This window comes from Tripterygium wilfordii, chromosome 2 (genome assembly GCF_013401445.1).
Source record: "Tripterygium wilfordii isolate XIE 37 chromosome 2, ASM1340144v1, whole genome shotgun sequence".
Classification (NCBI taxonomy): Eukaryota; Viridiplantae; Streptophyta; class Magnoliopsida; order Celastrales; family Celastraceae; genus Tripterygium; species Tripterygium wilfordii.
Window position 1 is genome coordinate 6586226 of NC_052233.1, and position 19316 is coordinate 6605541.

General features: G+C 36.6%; 3 protein-coding genes across 9 annotated transcripts; 1 reads left to right on the plus strand and 2 right to left on the minus strand.

Annotated features, from left to right (window-relative positions):
• Nucleotides 1-605: 605 nt before the first annotated feature.
• LOC120010522 (protein FAR-RED IMPAIRED RESPONSE 1-like) lies at nt 606-3160 on the plus strand. The gene is made up of 7 exons (XM_038861313.1): nt 606-680; nt 1226-1334; nt 1444-1450; nt 1492-1737; nt 1825-2019; nt 2194-2680; nt 2918-3160. The coding sequence occupies exons 1-7, from the start codon at nt 606-608 to the stop codon at nt 3158-3160; spliced, it is 1362 nt and encodes a 453-aa protein (XP_038717241.1).
• Nucleotides 3161-10616: 7456 nt separating this feature from the next.
• LOC120005950 (phosphoinositide phospholipase C 2-like) lies at nt 10617-14840 on the minus strand. Of its 7 annotated transcripts, none has more exons than XM_038855850.1 (11): nt 14409-14548; nt 13825-13945; nt 13379-13640; nt 12821-13017; nt 12484-12619; nt 12184-12405; nt 11856-12067; nt 11658-11775; nt 11425-11577; nt 11252-11338; nt 10617-11043 (listed from the first exon to the last, which is right to left on the minus strand). In XM_038855850.1, exons 2-11 carry the CDS (start codon nt 13884-13886, stop codon nt 10738-10740), a joined length of 1755 nt encoding a protein of 584 aa, XP_038711778.1. In that variant the 5' UTR covers nt 13887-13945; nt 14409-14548; the 3' UTR covers nt 10617-10737. The 7 variants fall into 7 exon arrangements, with proteins under 7 accessions (XP_038711778.1, XP_038711773.1, XP_038711769.1 ...); XM_038855845.1 differs by having other exon boundaries at nt 14413-14543; XM_038855841.1 differs by lacking the exon at nt 13825-13945 and having other exon boundaries at nt 11856-12058; nt 14409-14840.
• Nucleotides 14841-16372: 1532 nt separating this feature from the next.
• LOC120005980 (probable pyridoxal 5'-phosphate synthase subunit PDX1) lies at nt 16373-17688 on the minus strand. The gene has a single exon (XM_038855861.1). The coding sequence runs from the start codon at nt 17594-17596 to the stop codon at nt 16664-16666; it is 933 nt and encodes a 310-aa protein (XP_038711789.1). The 5' UTR covers nt 17597-17688; the 3' UTR covers nt 16373-16663.
• Nucleotides 17689-19316: the final 1628 nt, after the last annotated feature.

Sequence of the window (19316 nt, forward strand, 5' to 3'; positions counted from 1 at the left end):
TTCATATCAAAATTATTTGATAGCATTTTCTTGGTACTATTGATTATCTCAATATTACGTCCAAGAATTAGCATATCATCGACGTATAGATAAACGATTACACATTCATTGTTAACGACCTTTGTGTAAACACATTTGTCACACTCATTGATTTGAAATCCGTTCCGAATCATCACTTGGTCAAATTTCTTATGCCATTGTTTAGGAGGTTGTTTAAGTCCATATAATGACTTGACAAGCCTACACACTTTGTGTTATTGTCCTTTGACTTTAAACCCTTTAGGTTGTTCCATATAGATCTCCTCATCGAGTTCACCGTTCAAGAATGTAGCAACCAAAACCCAAAAAAATCAGTGGAAAATTACTGATTTTCAGGCCAAAAATGTTGCAACCACTAGCCCATAACTTGGGCTGTTGCAACTGCTATTTGACCAGGTAAGGTGCAACCAGACTTGACCAAGTCATGGGCTGCAATTTCGGGCTTGACATTGAAACAGTCTCAAGTCCATATTCAATGCATTTGGGCATTTCTTTTATGGGCTTCTAACAGAGTGCAAAAATATAAGAAATTGTTGGGCCAATTAAGCCCAAGTTTGAGTCTGCGTATGGGTTTGACCCACACGCACGCTCGCCTCGCCACGGCACGCCCAACCGACCGATCAGCTCGGCTCGACGGGCGCGTGTGTGTGTGTGTGTTTTAATCCAAGCTCATAATGTGGAGCCTCTCACTCCCACAAAAGTTTGGGTGTCCTTGGGCCCAAAGTCTTACTTCAACACTTGAGCTTATAAACTATACATCCACATGGTATTTTTCCAATGTGGGATTTCCATACACACACTTATTGCACTATGTTCACCATACTCATCATGGTCACTTTGGAGTCTTTTTACATTCAACAAAAAAATGATTTGGTCACACTAATTGTTCCAATTCATTGTCTTTATAACAAGGATCAATTGCCCATAAATTTTATTCAATAATTATTATTGAGTTTTCAATTAATAAAGGTCAAATTATGGTTGACCATCATTTTTCCAACAATGAGTTTCCCTAGGTTTTTCAGGTTCTTCTTCTCTTACTCAACGTATTTTGATGAACACTGGAGTTTATGTTTATGTTTGTGTTTTTGTATGGATTTGTTGAGACTGAGTTGGATGTGGTAGATGATCATGTTATTCCTTTTAGATTTGTTGATAATGAAAGCATTATTTGCATGTTTTATAGGTGCTATTTTCTAAAAAAGTTGAACAATTTGTTGGTGATGAACATTGTCGGTTATATTTCTTAATTACACTTACGTTCTACATAGCCATTGCAGTTGTAAAATACATTGGTTTCACTTTTATGACAGTGATTTATTACACTATAGTATGATAGTGTAATAATAACAGAGTCATTATATTTTGGTGTTGCTATTATATTAGTTATTATATTTTATCTAGAATTTATGTATTTATCTAACAAATATTTGTTTCAATATTATTTTGCAGTGAAGAGATGGTTTCACTTGATGAAGTTGATAGTCAGATAAATTTGAATAAAGTTGATAGTGTTAATGATTGTACTGAGACTGGTGTATCGAATGTCCCAATAATAGGAATGTTATTTGACTCGGTTGATGAGATGTTTAATTTTTACAAGGATTATGGTCAAGTCAATGGGTTTTCAGTCAAAAGGAGGTCAATAACGAAGGATACGAATGGTGATTATAGATATATGATATTTACATGTGGGAGGTTGGATAAATTTGTATCAAGTTAGAAGAATTCAGTCAATCATCGTGGTTATAGTAAGAATGAGTGCAATGCAAGGCTTGTTGGTAGACTTTCCGTTGATGGGAAGTGGAAGATTACATTGTTTGAAGATGTGCACAATCACGATCTAAGTCCTAATCATTCTAGATTCTTCGTGTGTAACAGAGAAATAAACCCGAGTGTGAAAAGGCAACTAGAGATTAATGACATTGTTGGAATTCGACCGAACAAGAGTTACAATTCATTTGTCATTGGTGTCGATGGGCATGATAATATTAAATTTTAGGAGAGAGATACTAGAAACCTGCTTGCTAGGACTAGGTGTATGCGCCTTCGTGAATGGGACGCTAATACGGTACATGATTACTTTCTTAAAAGACAAGTTAATAATCAGGGGTTCTTTTCATTGATAGATTGAGATGATGATGGGTGTTTAAGGAATGTATTTTGGGCAGATCTGTGCAGTAGGGCTGCCTATCATGAATTTGGTGATGTCGTTACGTTCGATACGACATACCTAACTAACAAGTATGACATGTCATTTGCCCCTTTTGTTAGTGTCAATCACCATGGGCATTCAATACTTCTTGGTTGTGATTTAATCTCTAGTGAGGACACTGAAACCTTCGTTTGGTTAGTTAGAACTTGGTTAGCATGCATGAGTGGTGTTGCTCCTCATGGTATAATCACTGACCAGGATAGGGCAATGAAGAATGCGATTGAAAATGTCTTTCCAAACACAAGGTATAGATTATGTTTATGGCATATCATAAAGAATGTGCCTGAAAAACTTGGTTCACATGGAGAATATGAATCCATCAAGCGAATGTTGGCCGGAGCTGTTTATCACTCTTATAGCATCAATGAATTTGAAAGTGATTTTCTTTGTTATTTACTCTCACTGTCAATATTTTATTTTGCATTTGTTAGTTATGAGTTTAGGTATGGCAGTGCATAAATACACTTCATATCAGCACAGTGTAATTAATTAATTACACTTCTATAATCAAATGTATTTATCTAACTGACAATTCTTTGTTTTGTCTTAGACACTAGGAGTCTACTTCTTTATCTGCATAATCTGGATGATAATTATTGGCTGGAGAATCTGTATTTGGAGAAAGAGAAGTGGGTTCCTATCTTTATCAAAAAATGTTTTTAGGTTGGAATGTCAACAACTGGTCAGAGCGAGAGCATGAATGCTTTCTTTGACGGTTATGTGAACTCAAAGACAACGTTAAAACAATTTGTCGAGCAGCATGGTAATGCTTTGTGGAAGAAAATTGAGAAGGAAAGCCAGACGGATTTTGACTCACCCTACAAGCAGCTAGTGTGTGTTACAAAATATGAATTGGAAAAGAAAATACAGAATACGGTGACTCACGGGAAGTTTGTTGAGTTTTAGAAGGAATTGAGTGGGATGATGTATTGTGGTATCAAATCAATGTCTACAATTGATTTAGGGACACAATACATTCTACACAAGATATTTTTTTATGGTGAAGGTGGCAAGAAGAAAGTTGTGTTCACTGTCATGTATGATGGCCTTAACGTTGATTGTTCTTGTTTGAACTTTGAGTTTAGGGGTATTTTGTGCAGACGTGCTATAACTGTCCTTCTGGCCAATGATGAGTATTTACTTCTGGCACATTACATCTTCCCGCGGTGGAGGAAAGATGTTAGAAGATGCCATTCTTGAGTGAAGATAAACTTTGATGGTTGGACAACCACAAATGAGCAAGTCTAATATGATCATATGTGTAAGACATTTGCTCGGTTGGCAAATTTGGCAGCAAAAAATGAATACCATTATTCACACGTCATGAAGTGGAATGAAGGGTGCAAAAATAACATGGCAACAATACCAAGGTAAATACCGATTGCTTCTTTGACAGTGGGTTCTTCAATATCGAATGATCTAATAGTCAAAAGAGGGAAAGGACGCCCACGCAGTGTGAGGAAGAAGAAGGTTTTCAAGAGGAATTCTAGTGGTAGCATGAGCAACGCAGTTGGAGGGTCTGGAAAGAATTGGGATCTAGGGAGTTGAGTTATTAAGATGTGGTTCATTATGTTTTATCTATTTGTTGGCGTAAATTTTAGTTGGAGTATCTTTCATTGTGAGACTTTATTAACGGGTATAACCATTTTCTGTCAAGTCCGATTGTTATCATGGCAGTGACTTATTACATTATGCTTTTTGACAGTGTATTTATTCCTCAATTGTTAATGCATTACGAATTACCAGTGTATTTAGCCCAAATGTTCATTCATTTTACGAACTTGACGTGTTTTTTACTACTAATAGTTATGTACATTCATGTGAGGTGTTCATCCATAAATTCATCAATCTATGGGGGGAAAATCCATGGACATGCTAATTGCATATGCACTTGATAAGTCCTGAAACTTTAATACCAACTAAGTAATAAGGCTCACTTATCTTTAAGTATCTTTCAAGTATGGATCTACTCCGTTTTTCCTCCTTGGTAACAATGAATTGTAGTGCATCCATATCTCATCCTTAGTGTCTAGAACCAATAATGTCCAGTGATTTGGAACATCATGATTTCCAACTGTATGGAGTAGAAAATTTATATACTTGTATCTAGTCCTACTCCCACAAAGTTTGTCAAAGATGAATCTCTTAATTAGCATATCCTTATTCATTCTCAAGAATGTCATGCATGAACTTGTAATTACAAGGGAAGTCATCTTGCAAATCTCAGGAGGTGAATTACGCATAATAGGACCTTGTTTCCTTGTAAGATATTCCATGTGGACATTAATGATCTACAACAAGATGACATAATTTAGTATAAGATACATGTCCAATATTGGTTAACAGAGTTTATAAAAGAGAAATTTTATAACATGTATACATACATTGTTTATAATCATATTACTGTTATAAATGTTTAAGATATCACTCCATAGTAACTGATTCTCACCATTCCACAAAACAATGGTGCAAAGACCACATACAGAAGTGGTCTCAGATTTATTACACTGTAATTCTAATAATGTAATTATAACAATTAGAATAATTGTAGTCAAGACATTTTAATAAGACTAGGTGAGTAACTTACTTTGATTTTTTAATAGCATCAATAGCCTTCAATTTCTCCAGGTCACCTAGAATAAGGTTTTTGTACATTGCACACTTTGTGTCCATAACAAATTTTTTGCTCGTAGAAGGCTCCAGTGTCTTGCAATCATCAATATTTATAATTGTCAACTCCTTCCCATGAACATTTGTTTTCAACTTTTTCTTTTTCAACTCATACTCAAAGTCTGAGTCTTCATTTGGTATGCATTCCTTGTTTTTTATACCCTTTACCATTGAGTTAGGGGTGTATATTTAGTATTCAAACTTCGAGTTCACTCTCAGTTAGCTATTTCTTTCATTGAGTCTTTCCTTTTCTCAATCGTTTCATCTTCATCGAACACTATATGAGCTATGATATTATCATAGATTTTATCCTCTTTTACAAACTCTTCCATCTCTACTAATGCACTGTCAGGAATGACAAATCGATCATCACGTGACTATCATTTATCATTCACTGTAGCAAGTGTATTTGGCACGCCATCTTTCATCATTTGAATCTCAATATTAAGCTAGATATTTGTAGCAATGACCCGATCCAATTCAATTTACAGCTCATGATTTTTTTTTGTTTCTTCATTGTCCTTTTCAACTCGGAGTAATTCCAAAGCATTTGTTTTAGACTTCAACTCTTCCTCCAATTCTTGTATTTTTTGGGATGCTTCAATTAATTGCTTTTCTCTTGCATTTTTTTCAACATCTTCATCACTACCATCGTCGGACTCTAATGATGAATCACTGTGCATTGAACTGATGCTTGGTGTGTCCGCATCAGAATCTGCTTCCAATGTTGCATAATCATTATGTAGTGATTCTCTCTCTTTATCATCCATGTACAATTCACCTTCAATCACCTGTTAATGGATGTGTATCAAATAGTTGTTAGACATTTTCAGATACTAAATACACTATACAATTGGTAATGTATTTAAGTACTGTCCACAATAACATACTATAAATACACTATACAAAAGATAATGTAATTATATTTTTTCACTAAAAGGTGAATAAACTGTATTCACTAACCTTTCCCCCACTAAAGTGTGTATATACTGTTTTTTGAAGTCTTTTGGCCATTCACTTACGTCCCACTTTACGAACCTTGGGAACACACTAGACTTAGAGGGGGTGAACACAGTAGTGTGTTCACAAAACCAATACTGCATGCAAATACATATAAACTGTTAGCGTAAATAATCATCAATTAATACTTACACAAAGTATTTATTACTTACCGAGATCAAAGTCGCACAACCAATCACTTTGTTTGCTTCTTTTTGGTTCTTCTTAATTGATTGCAAGAGGTTTTCTGATATGGCCTACGAACAATTGTATTTCTTCATGTCCTCAACAACATCAACAAATTTGATGAAAGCCCATGGTATTGCATCTGTTCTTGTTGAAAAGAACAATGTTAGACATGTGTATAGCACAAATAATCGCGCGACATCTTTTACATCCTCGGTTGTCTCCCTATCAAAGCATCATTAATTGCTTGATTTCTGTTGAGTGATTTCATCATATCAATGCCCTTAAACCTCCTCTTCACAAATTCTAAATCATCGGGCTTTTTGTTTCGCCCTATCTATAATGGAATGTCTCCAGAGACTATTCCAAAAATCAAAGATACATCATTCTCTGTTAAGGAAACTCTCTTATTTCCAAGAATAAATTATCCACGCTTCTCATTGTAAGTACCAATAATGTCGCATAGAATCAGATCATATTTCTTTGTATTTAATTCCTTATGATCTTCCTCCTTGAACACTTTGTACAAATTCCAAAAAGGTCTCATTTACAAACACTTTTTATGCCTCTTCTTCAAGCGTACGCTTCTCAATAGCGGCGTTATCCCTTGTAAATTGAACCGGTACTTTAATTTGGCCATACTGCAAGGAACAAAATTAATAATTACATTATGCAAGCTGCACTAAGCCAATTACATTATGCAAACTGACAGTGTACTAAAAGCTGTGACCAAATGAAAAAATGGAACCCATCAAGCAAGCAAACTAAACTATTCAAGCCAACTACATTATGCACGCTGACAGTGTACTAAAAGCTATGATCAAATGAAAAAATGGAACCCATCAAGCAATCAAACTAAACTTATCAAGCCAACTCCATTATGCACACCAGTGTACTAAAAGATGTGATCAAATGAAAAAAAGAAACCCATCAAGCAAGCAAACTAAACTATTCAAGCCAACTACATTATGCACACTGGTAGTGTACTAAGAGCTATGAACAAATGAAAAAATGGAATCCATCAAGCAAACAAACTAAACTTATCAAGCCAACTCCATTATGCACACTGGTAGTGTACTAACAACTGTGAACAAATGAAAAAATGGAACCCATCAAGCAAGCAAACTAAACTTATCAAGCCAACTCCATTATGCACACTGGCAGTGTACTAAAAGCTGTGATCAAATGAAAAAATGGAACCTATTAAGCAATTAAAGTAAACTATTCAAGCCAACTACATTATGCACACTGGCAGTGTACTAAGAGTTGTGAACAAATGAAAAAATGGAACTCATGAAGCAATCAAACTAACTTATCAAGCCAACTCCATTATGCACAATGACAGTGTAGTTATATATTTGTTCGTACAAAACAAATACATTACTTAACTGGTAGTGTAATCAAAGCTTTGTTTGTACTATACAATTGAAGCCAAAAACCAAACTAAAGCAATCAAGTCAAATAAATTATTAAACTCGCAGTGTAGTCAAAGCTTTGATCCTACGAAAAAAAATGTAACCCGACAATAAAAGTAAAGCATTCAATCCAAATATATTATTGAACCCAACAAACAAAAATGGCAGTGTAGATTTGTATACTTTCATAGAGAATATTAAAAATTTCTTAGTCAAGAAATCAAACCTCCCAAATTTCTTACGTAAGAGATCAAACCTAAATACACTTCCATTAATTGAATACCCAAAAAAAGCAACATAAAAACTCCAAATACATTGGATGTGGATTGCTTGTCGATATGAAGCCAACGTCAGCAAAACGAGCCCATAAATAGCTCCTTCTTCGTCGAAAATAATAAATACTCTATATCCCGAAGACGGTTGTAACAGATGCTTCTCATCGAAGTAGAAAACAAGTAGTCGGAAGTGTCAACAGGCTTGAGCTGTTGAGAGCAATTTGGGAGGATTTTGGAAAGTTCTCGTAGAAACGTTTACCGAGGTTTGGAGGGTTTCATCTTGGACTATGTAAAACCAGCTTAAAATATAATTTAAGCTCTGCAATTTTGAAATTTAAAATTACACAGTCAACAGCCCAAAAGCATACCCAGTCAGCATGTCATGTCATTATGGTCCCTTATGTACACAAAACCTATGTATGACTATCATCATGGTTGTCAAAATCTTGATTTTGATCGTAAGATCGTACGATCTTAGGTAACCAAAATGATTCGAATCGATGTAAAATCCCAAAATTGATAAGATCTATCGATCTTACCTTACGACCTTACTCGATCTTACCGATTTTATCGATCTTAATCTTAATAGACTTATGGAGTCATGAGCTTATGGGTTGTGGTCTACTAATCATGTGCTTATTTTTAATCCTAGTTTTTGTTAAAAAATTGGCTCTAATATATTAATATGATATAATCGTGCACAATTATTGTGTTTGCTTTTCATAGTTCTCTGGAGGTCTTAAAAAATTACAATTTTATGAAATATTAACATGTCCATAAATAAATAATAATCACATTTTTTAATTTTTTTATTACCTATGAACTATAGTATATTATATCATGTTAATTATTTATTTAGAAATAAGTAATTATATTATTTTACATTTATTTTTTAAATTTTATAAAATCTTAACGATTTCACGATTCGATTTTGCATGTCTTCCACCAATCTTATATAAGATTTCGATTTTGATAACCTTGACTATCATTGCCGTTCCAAATTTCCAATTGCTTCCAACGTCTCACACACCACACTCCCACTCCCACTTGTCCCATTGCCCATGTCCCAATTTATTTTAGTAATTTTAATTTATTTTATTAATTCCAAATACTTTTCAAAGTGAAATGATTAATAGGTATATTGTATATGGATGTCAACTAATTGGGATGTATATAATATATATATATATGATGCTATTTATTATCCTCTATAAAAGATTGTTCAATATTATTCTATTGTATAAAAATTATATTGGTAAGGCATTTTGCCTAGCATTTCTACTACTTTCTAGTATAAATGTTTGTTGCTTGCCAAACGATCATTTTCGGGCATTAAAACCGAGACAATTTTAGGAGCATTTTATGCTCCTTTGAGAATGCTCCCATAAAGAACAATTTTGGTAGCATTTTGATTCTTTTTCCAATTATATCCTCAATATTTCATTATTATCCCCATTATACCCCTAAAAAGCTATTCTCTCTCTTCACCCATCTTCTTCCTCTTCTTCTCTCTTCACCTCTCTCTGCCTCCTTATCAGTCCTCTTCCTTTCTTCTGACGAAGGCGGACAGAAGCAAGGCTCAATCCCCATTGAAGTTTATATGTATTTTATTTTAATTAATAATCTTTATTTTATAAATTAATTTTAAGTTTTTTCATTTATATGCCTATGTTACAACTAAAATGCATAATACCCCCGCATGTAATTTGTCACATAATGTTACCCAGCATAAATGTTATCAGCAAAAGTTCAATCAAACACTATCAAGCATTCATGCAGCATATCTGCTACTAAAATTGTCTAGCATTTCTGCTATCACCAATTCTGGTGGCATACCTGCTACTTTCAAAATGTTTTACCAAACTAGGCAAAAAAAATAAAACAATTCGAAAAGTAAAAAAATAGTCAAAGCCCTTGACCCGAGCTTTATGGGCTCAGGCCTTGATTTTGCCTACCAAGCCTAAAGCTCGATGATCAAAATCGGGCTTGGGCTTGAAAAAAGTCGGGTTAGGCCGATGTTGATCGCTAGGCAGAGGAATAGCCCAGCCCGATGCCGACCCCTAGGTAGAGGAATGGATGAGTACTATGTTAGGGAGGAAGAGACAAATACTTGCTAACATATATCGATAATTTTAGTTCTTAACCATCAACAACGCTTTTTTTTAAGGATAACATTTCATAGTACTATGCAGTCAAGCGTGCTTCTGTGAGAGAGCACTATTGATATAGGTGACCGCCTGGGAAGGCAAAGCCGTGCGGGCCTAATGTATCCACGGGAACTGGACAAAGATAACATCCCGTAATAACTATGCAATTAAGCGTGTTTTTGCGAGAGCATTATTGTGACGGATGACCTCTTAAAAATTCGAATCAATTGTCGCTGGTTCGGATATTGTTTGTGGGATTTCAACAAGGAATCTTCCAAAGACATGTTGGGGGGCATGAGTGGTCTTCTGAGAATTTTCAAGGAAATGAAGTTCCATTCGGAATGGTGATTCCAGGGCCTTGTGTGCCGTCTTTGTGCAACAAATGTGGTGTGTATCCAGATTCTGAGGTTTTGTGTGATGGGTCTGGAAATATCTACAAGGCATGCCAAACTGAGCTCCCCATTGCAGCGCCATTGCCACCTAAAGCTCCTCCAGCAAAGACCATGAGCAAGCTCTCTTTGGTTTTTCTGATTGTTGGTTCTTGCTTAATGTGCCACTGATGCTTCTTTGCAGATTCCTTTAGGTTATGGATTAACTCTTTTTTTTTCTTCCACTTCAAGCTTTTTTAGTTCTGTAATTAAAAGAGCAAAGGCTCGGGGAGACATGGGGACAACTCAAATTCTTGAGAGACTGCTTTCTAATGAATAACAGCTTTCTTGCGTATCTATAAACATGCATTTTGGAGTTGGATCTTTCATTAATAGCTAGAGTACAATCCAATCTATGAAAGCCTATTGTGTTTCCAAAAGAAACTCAAAACCCATAAGCAGTCTTACACTCTTGTACCTATCCCCTTTGCGGTTGTGTAACGGAACTGCTCGAATTCCAGTTCTCAACTCTGATACTGGCAAACAAGTTTGGCCTCCAAAGTCATGGTTTCCTGATGTGTCATACTCGCGAACTTCAATTCGAAGGATTGCCAGTTCTGGAACTCTTAGAGGGAACTCAAACTCCTCATTCCACACCGGTTTCCACTGATCCTCAATCGCTTTTGTTTTATTCATAACTTTATCTGCCGGAGCACCGGCAATGCCAATCTGCAAAGAGATACGCATTATTCATGCTCCTCAAGACTGCTTTTGAATAGAAATGCAGGAGAGGGAAAAAAAAAAAAACACAATTTCAAAGGCTAGTTTAGTACCCTAAGTATTTAAGTTGGTGTTGGGATCACTCTAAAATTGTTGTTAAATTCACATTCCGTGACAATACTTATGAATCAAATACAGTGTAGATCCTCTTACTAACTTTTACAAAGAAGTCTGGAGGGGAATATAGATCGAAGTGTGTGCGGCCGAATTCCAAATCCCATCCTTCTCCCATGTAGACTTTTACCTGGAAATCATATGAAGTTGTTCAACCATTTGAGACACATTAAGGAAATTATAATCATACAGAATTATGGATCCAAATCCTCTGACCTTCAAGATTTTCTTCACTGGTAGAATCATATCAGTATCAAAGACTGCATTGAATGGGCTAACATACAACAAAAAATCTGGTTTTTTCACATAACCACAACCACCATTGGCTCTAAACATTCCTTGCATAATCCACAAGTACTTTCCATATCCCTAAAAAAGATGAAAAATAACATTATGAATGAAAATTACAGCATGAATTTCGATACTACAGGAGGCTGTATATTTCTAACCTGCATATTGAATGCAACCATCTGAGCTCCATGCATCCACGCAACAAAAGGATTGTAATTAGATGAGGAAATGCGCGTACCCTTAGGATATACCCTCAGAAAATTCTGCTGTGTAAACCTGGTTGAGACGTAATTGAAACTTGACAATTAGTACAAAAATGGAAGGAGAAAGGTAGCTTTGACAGGTCTTAAAACTACCTCACAATATCACTTCCATGCATCTTGGTAGCATCTTCAAGCTCTTGCTCACTCAAGCTTAGGCGTCTAGCTTTTTTAGGATCGATGGTCAGACAATCTTCAACTGCACCTTTCACTTTCGCAGCATGAATTGCTATTAAATGCCTGTATTCAGGAGCCGTCTTGTCCTCATCTTCCTCCTCAAGGTGTTCTTCTTCGTTTAACTGATCCTGCTGACGCAATGTTAATTGTGTACCAAATATTATAATGCGATAGGAATGCTATCAATTACATATCCGTGAAGGAAACATTACGTAAGAGTAGGTTCATAATAAATAACCAGATCCACCTTTTCATTGGTTTCAGGTTTAATTTCAGAATTCGTCTTCTTTGATGATTTTTTTGACTTCTCAGAAGTCTCTTTTTCCTCACGTGTCTGAGTCTCCAGGTACTCTTTTGGAGGCTTAGTTGAAATCATGACCTTTTTCTTCAAATATTCAGGTGATGGAAATTCTTCCAACTTGTCTGATTGAGGAACAAACAACATGTCCCCAAATGTTCCATTGACCATCTGCAAACTTTTTCATTAGTCATGAAGCCAAACCAGTACAATAGTCAAAAGTTGATCTGCTGAAGAAATTCATCTCACCTTAGCCACCTTAGCTTGAAGATTCGGAGTTAAGTGATCTTCAAATGTTATCACAACTGGGTATTCGGAAGCATAAAAGGCATTATCTTTGATTGCTCGCAAGCATTTTAAGAGTTTAACAGAAGAAGTCAATGTCCTGTGGTTAAAATAGAGTCTATCAGTTGAAACATAACTGAAACATGGTAATAAAATTATTGAGATTAGATTTCATGGACTGATTTGATTTTGAGTCTTAGTTTTTTGCCAAAGACTTTGTTTTAACAACTGAAATAGTACCTAATACTGATTTTAATTATAATAGAAACCAAACACAAGGTCAAAAGCATGTCCTTCGTACCCTCCATGGGTAACCAACACATTATTTTTTGCAGAATTCGGCCACAAATCCAATTCAATAACTCTTACACCTCTCCTAAGAGCCTTTATAATTGGCACCACACTGCTAGAACTACTCAGTTGGTTCCCAGTCAAGTAGGAGTTGTGGCCTGTGAACAAGAAATAATGAGCCAGTGGAGCATTCATGTCATTGCACACCTAAAAATCAAAGAAATTTGTCACTGTTAAAATAATTTATTAGATATGAAATAATTGTTTCATATAAAACGAGTAGTAGTTTAAAAACCATGTGAACAGAGCTTACAGAGGCCACCAGAGTAGTAAGATTTGAAGATTATATAGACACACACATATTTTCAGGAGTGTTTTACACTCTCAACATAGAGTGAACAGATTTCTCCCACATGTAGGAAGGTACACTGCTGAATCACATACAATAGTTACAAGACTTTATGCTTGTGTGTGTGGTTGATTCTAGTTTCTCTATTATCAAACCTAGTCATACAAGCAAGTGAAATCTATTTAAACATAGAAAAGAGTTGGGAAGCAGAATAACAACCTGAGGCGGAGGTAGGGGGGAATTAATATCACCAAGAAGATACCGAAAGAAGGCTTCGAGATGGAGGCCTCTTGGGATAATGTTGAGATGTCTAACGCTATGGATGATAGCTTGAGCATCATCTTTGGTTGCATTTTGTTCCCCTTGAGACTCAATCAGATACCTGAGTAGATTATCAAGGCTCATTGTGCCATTCTCCGAGTACTTCTCAAAGAGTTCTTTGATGTCCTCTGGAGGCTCAATCACAGGGGCTTTGAATTTCCTATAGAAAAAGAAACACACTCTGAAATGAACATGCTTAGAAGTCATTGTGAAAAAGAACTAAACCCTGAAGTTTATTGTGCTCCTAATATGTAATCTGCTTCATAGGAATAGAGAACGATAGGATGTACTTAAATGGCAGTTACGATATCTAGGATGGCGTAGGAACAAAGTGAGAATATGACATGCATAAGATGTAAGGAAGCTCCACGGTTGATATTCCCAACTTGCATAGTACTAATTCCATGTTTCTATAACCTTTTCCCCCTTGATGCTATGGAAAAAGATTGCTTGTCATTGTTTGAACTGTAAAGGAAGAAAGAGCGGAAATGAGGAAATAAGTGGGGCAGGGCAGTATTCCAGTAACTCATTCAACTGAGAAAATGGCATATCAATATAGGACAGAAAAATGCTTTATACCCTTGGTTATGTCCTAAATTGATCAAAGCACAATCTAATTTATATATATGGCTATATGAAAAGGAAAAGGTTGAATACTTGTTTGAGTCACCAAGTATATCCTTTTCTTGTCTCTGTGGTGATATAGATGCTCAATCAATCGGAATTGAATCTAACGAGGCCCGGAGGCCGTATTCCGAAGCGTATCTATTTGTGTAGAGCATGGACCACAAGCAGATAGTTCAATATACCGAAAGAAATACTGTAATATATAATTCGCCGAGTGAACAAGTTGTTTTTTGACTACCTGTTCCTAGATTGTGCTAAAAAACCATATAACAGCAGAGCCTAGATAAGCTTGGAGGCTTACTCACCAGAAATCTCACAAGCAAGAAAACTAGGATGTTGCAGTGCGGCAGGATTTTTCGTCCGTTGCAATGGTAGGCAGAAATCACAATGGAGATTGTGCTTTTTGCGAGTGCGGAGGTGAGTACGGTAATCGATCCAACCATGGCGACTCATCTTGCAGTCGAAGAAGCTATGGCACATGGAGCTCGGAAGGTTATCGTCGAAGGAGCTTCTGAGAATACTGTTGCTGCAGTAGAGAACCAAGAACTGGTGGTCCATTCAAGCGGCGGAGGCGGTGGAGAGACTGAGAGAGTATTCAAGTGGGCCTCAGCAATTGTGCTAGGCGAGAGGCAAAACGAATCACTGGTCGAAGAATATTGTGGCCCATGGTCTAGCTAAATGGGCCTGTGGGGTCCATTGGGCTAATTGTATTCTCTCAGAGTATAACATCAGGAACATGTTAATCAGGACAGCTTGCAAAGGATATTGAAGCTCACTACTGAAAACAAGAGAGAGAGAGAGAGAGAGAGAGTGCAGGGTTTATGGAGGTAATCTCATGAGAAACGCGAAAGGATTCCGAGAACAACATACACGAATTGAAGAGGATTACTAAACGTAACTGCTACTGTATACTCAAGCATTGGAAAGAAAATCCACAATCTTACCAGCTGGTCGGTCATATTCAAACAAACTAATACACATTAGTGCAGAAGTGCTACGCCAAGACTCTAAACATCCAGAGATAGATCCCTGACATGGCGAATAAACAGGACACCTACAGCTAACTCCATAATTCTCCTACATCCACAATAACTTTGCAATCATTTCTTGGGTAATCAATTCAGGGTCTAAATCAATGTAAGATAACAGGAGATCCAGTACAGTAAAAGTGTAAAAGAAGACAAGTAATCAACCAGCTATCATCCAAATCACTCGGGAATTCGTTTTGACCAGACAACAATGATAATGAATATATTTGATTCCAAACCACGGATTATGAATTACTCACAAAGGAAGTTAGTTCCAGGGTGAAAAAGTTACAAGCACCCTGTTCTAAAATTCAGGACCAAGAGAAAGCTAGTCCAAACAACAAATTATGCTGATAGTGATTACAACTTTAAGATGAAAGCATGAGAAGAATCCAGTAATGCAACGAGGAATGATCAGCAATGATCTACAATTTAATATATTAAACAACAGATAAATGAAATGTCAAACATCAAAGTAGAAGGAACCCGCTCCGTTGAAAGAAAAGTAGCTCAGATCAAATGGGGAAAATGCCAGATGATAAAGATGGTTTGTTTTTCTTATAACTAAACATTTTAATGGAAAACATATACTGCAAAGCATACTGAAAATTAACAACTCTAGTTACGCCACACTAAGCAACCTCCATAAGAGGAAGCCAATCTTTTTTCTTCTTTTCCTACACTTAAATAAAACATTTCTGAAGAAAATATTCATATGTAATATAATTGTATCTCTTTGATCTACTAATTATTTGGAAAGCAATAGAATTTTCTGCTAAAGAACTTTTTTTTCCACCCTTTCAATCACTTGAATACTAAAATGCATCCAAAGACGAACATCCTTCCTTGCCATAAAATCTTCCTGGTGTATCACCAACTTTAAAAACTTCCTATTGTAAATGCTAGAAGATGAACTTCTAGGTAAATTATGAATACAAGTTTACTATGTGAGTATCTTCCAGCTACATAGAATCTTAAATCTCGTCATTTCATTTACATAAAGTAAACAAAACATTAGTTCACACAAAACCAAAGACTTTGCAATAGAGATTAGAGAACACCTGGGGGGCCAAAACAAACTGTAGTTGTTGCGAAACAGCAACAAAAATCAATGGAAGAGGCCATCCATAACCACAAAAGTACCAAACTGAAGATCTAAAAATGATAAGAGTTCCAACCCAGATAGTACATTCATATAAACATACACAGCTCTGCAAAAGCATTAAAACCCAAATATACAAAAGAAGTTGCTGTGATTAATATGCTTATAGCAATTTACCTTACCCTGTTATGAACAACAAATCCATCCTCATCTTTCCGCAAATAAAAAAAGTACCAAAAAGATTGCTTATTTACTTATCGAAACGACAATCAATTTTTTAAGATTACAAATACTAAGAAACAATCCTTATAACCACCTATTTCAATCATCTTGAATAGAGAGGCACATTGCAATGCAATGATCTCTTACCTATGTAAACAAGTAATTCAAGCCAAAACTAGCATGTGTTGGCATGTCAAGAATCTCTTATTCTGATCGATTGGCATACCTCTCGACCTTATCATCGTTCAGATTAATCCCCACCATTGCCTCACCGAGGCCACAGCTCACCTCCGCGAGCACGTCAGGGTCGCTGTAATGCGTCACAGCCTGAACTATAGCTCGCGCGCGCCTAGCCGGGTCGCCACTCTTGAACACACCCGACCCGACAAACACTCCATCGCAGCCCAGCTGCATCATGAGAGCGGCGTCTGCCGGAGTTGCCACCCCTCCTGCAGCGAAATGAACCACGGGAAGCCTTCCTAGCTGTTTGGTCTGCATTACGAGGTCGTAGGGAGCGGCGATCTTCTTCGCGAAAGTGAAGACCTCATCGTCGTCCATGTTTCGCAGGACCCTGATGTCACCCATCACGGACCTCACGTGCCTAACAGCCTCCACAATGTTACCAGTCCCCGCCTCGCCCTTCGTGCGGATCATGGCTGCACCTTCCCGGATCCTGCGCAGAGCCTCTCCAAGATTCCGGCAACCGCAAACGAAAGGAATGCGGAAACTGTGCTTGTTGATGTGGTTGTCCTCGTCAGCGACGGTGAGGACTTCGCTCTCGTCAACGTAGTCAATGCCAATTGCTTCCAGAATTTGGGCCTCAACGAAGTGCCCGATGCGGGCCTTGGCCATGACTGGGATGGTCACCGCCTGCTTGATCTCCTTAATGAGTTGAGGATCACTCATGCGAGCCACGCCACCCTGCGCACGGATGTCGGCGGGGACGCGCTCGAGTGCCATTACGGCGCACGCGCCTGCCTCCTCAGCGATGCGAGCCTGCTCTGCGTTGACGACGTCCATGATGACGCCGCCGCGAAGCATCTGGGCCAACCCCACCTTGACGGAGAACGGGGATTTCTTCGTCGTTTCATAGATTGCGCCGTTACCGTAAACGGTCACAACTCCGGTATCCGCCATTGAACAGAAAGATTGAGAAAGAGGGGGAGATGTCGCGGTGTAAAATGCTAGTAGGAGCGGCTAAGGATTGTATGTGTGGTGATATTTGTTATTTTTGGTGAGGGAAAATCTCATATTTTTATTTTTGGGAAGAAAAATAAAAGATAGATAGCATTTTTTTTTTTTTTTGAAGTCTCATGGGCCACACACGCGCTAAGCCATGCCCGAGGGGTATGAAGGCCTCCATAACGGATGGAAAACTACCCAAATCCCAAACCCCAACCTGACCAACCAGGCTATCTCACATTTTCGATAGATAGCATCCTTTATTCCTTTGTATGTGTGGTACTAAACAATTTTCTATATACCATTGATATTGAAAGTAGATGATTCCATCGTGATTAGAGTTTGAGCTAGGCTTATATTGATTTGAGTAGAATTATGGGATGATTTGATAAGTTATTTGAGCTCAAATACCAATCAATAATTTTCAATTTGAATTTGGTCTAAATTTGCAGTTTTCAATTCGTCTAGTTTCTTGAATAAATGGAATATAGGGGTGTCCATTCGACTATGATATTTTAGAATCCATAACTGAACCATATATGTTAAGATAATCAAACCAAAATAACCATTTTTTTTATCGGATCGGTTTTAGATTTTTGAAGAAATAAAAGAAGTATGAATAAATCTCAAATAGAGTGAGAAAATAATCTATGATCGTCTCCAACTTTATCTAACAAAATTTGATAAAAATTTATGATAATGATAATAAATATATTATCTCATCACAATTAAAAGTAAAATAAATTTACAAGACCGAAAAAAATAATATAATCAAGAAAATAAAGAAAATAAAAATACATGAAATTGTCTCCTCACTTTCGCTTTAACAATAATCAATCTTAATTTATGTTATGATAAAGTCAACATGAGTTTCAATTAATCAATCTTAATTTATAATTGTTATGACAACATAATCATAGTTTTACAAATACTACTTGGCATCCCATGACGTTTCAACAATCTCAATATCTAACTCTTAAAATCTAATATATATTTATATAATATATAATATATATATTCTTCGATTTTTTAGTTATATCTGAAACAGTATCCGAAAAAATATTTAAAAATTTACTAAAATTATAACTATATCCGAAACCGAAAAAAAGAATCCGAAAATCAAATAATCACAGTTCGGATTGGTTCCTCGATTGCGGATCGATTGTGAACACCATTGGAATAGACATTGTAATGACTTCTTAACATTATCATATCTTTTACTCTTTATTGGGTATAAGAAAAGATAACGAAATGACTTATATCCCTAAGAATATAAGCCATGAACGTCCAAAACGGATGTGGGAAGCCACATCAATTGTTCACCATAGAAATTTTAAAAATCAAAAATTGAAACTTAATATTTGAATTTCTATCTCCTTATTATCTCTCACCTCTCTTTGTCTCTCCTCATCCTCTATACCTCTATCTTTTCTCTCTCTCCTATCCCCCTTCCATCTTTCTCTCTCTCTCGATACGGTAATCTCCGTACATGTCTCGGTACACCGAAGTTTAATAGGCATGTCTTTGGGTTTTGGTTTGTGCGTGATTCCGCTATCGAGAGTAGACAGAGGTTTTTGTAGTCTCGATCGGAGTTGTTGGAGGCGTCTATCAAAGTTGTAACAGTGGTCGATGATTTCTATTCAGATCAAAGTTGCCTCTATCGGAGTTATATACT

Bases quoted from the DNA above. Each gene is read 5' to 3' on its own strand.
- LOC120010522 (XM_038861313.1), top strand. From the start codon at position 606: ATGGGTTTGACCCACACGCACGCTCGCCTCGCCACGGCACGCCCAACC. The intron at 681-1,225 runs GTGTGTGTGTGT...CATGTTTTATAG, and splicing joins CAGCTCGGCTCGACGGGCGC to GTGCTATTTTCTAAAAAAGT. The intron at 2,020-2,193 runs GCATGATAATAT...TGGGTGTTTAAG, and splicing joins TTTGTCATTGGTGTCGATGG to GAATGTATTTTGGGCAGATC.
- LOC120005950 (XM_038855830.1), bottom strand. From the start codon at position 14,665: ATGGACCACCAGTTCTTGGTTCTCTACTGCAGCAACAGTATTCTCAGA. The intron at 11,776-11,855 runs GTAGTTTTAAGA...CGTCTCAACCAG, and splicing joins CATGGAAGTGATATTGTGAG to GTTTACACAGCAGAATTTTC. The intron at 11,578-11,657 runs GTTAGAAATATA...CATCTTTTTTAG, and splicing joins TGGTTGCATTCAATATGCAG to GGATATGGAAAGTACTTGTG.
- LOC120005980 (XM_038855861.1), bottom strand. From the start codon at position 17,596: ATGGCGGATACCGGAGTTGTGACCGTTTACGGTAACGGCGCAATCTAT.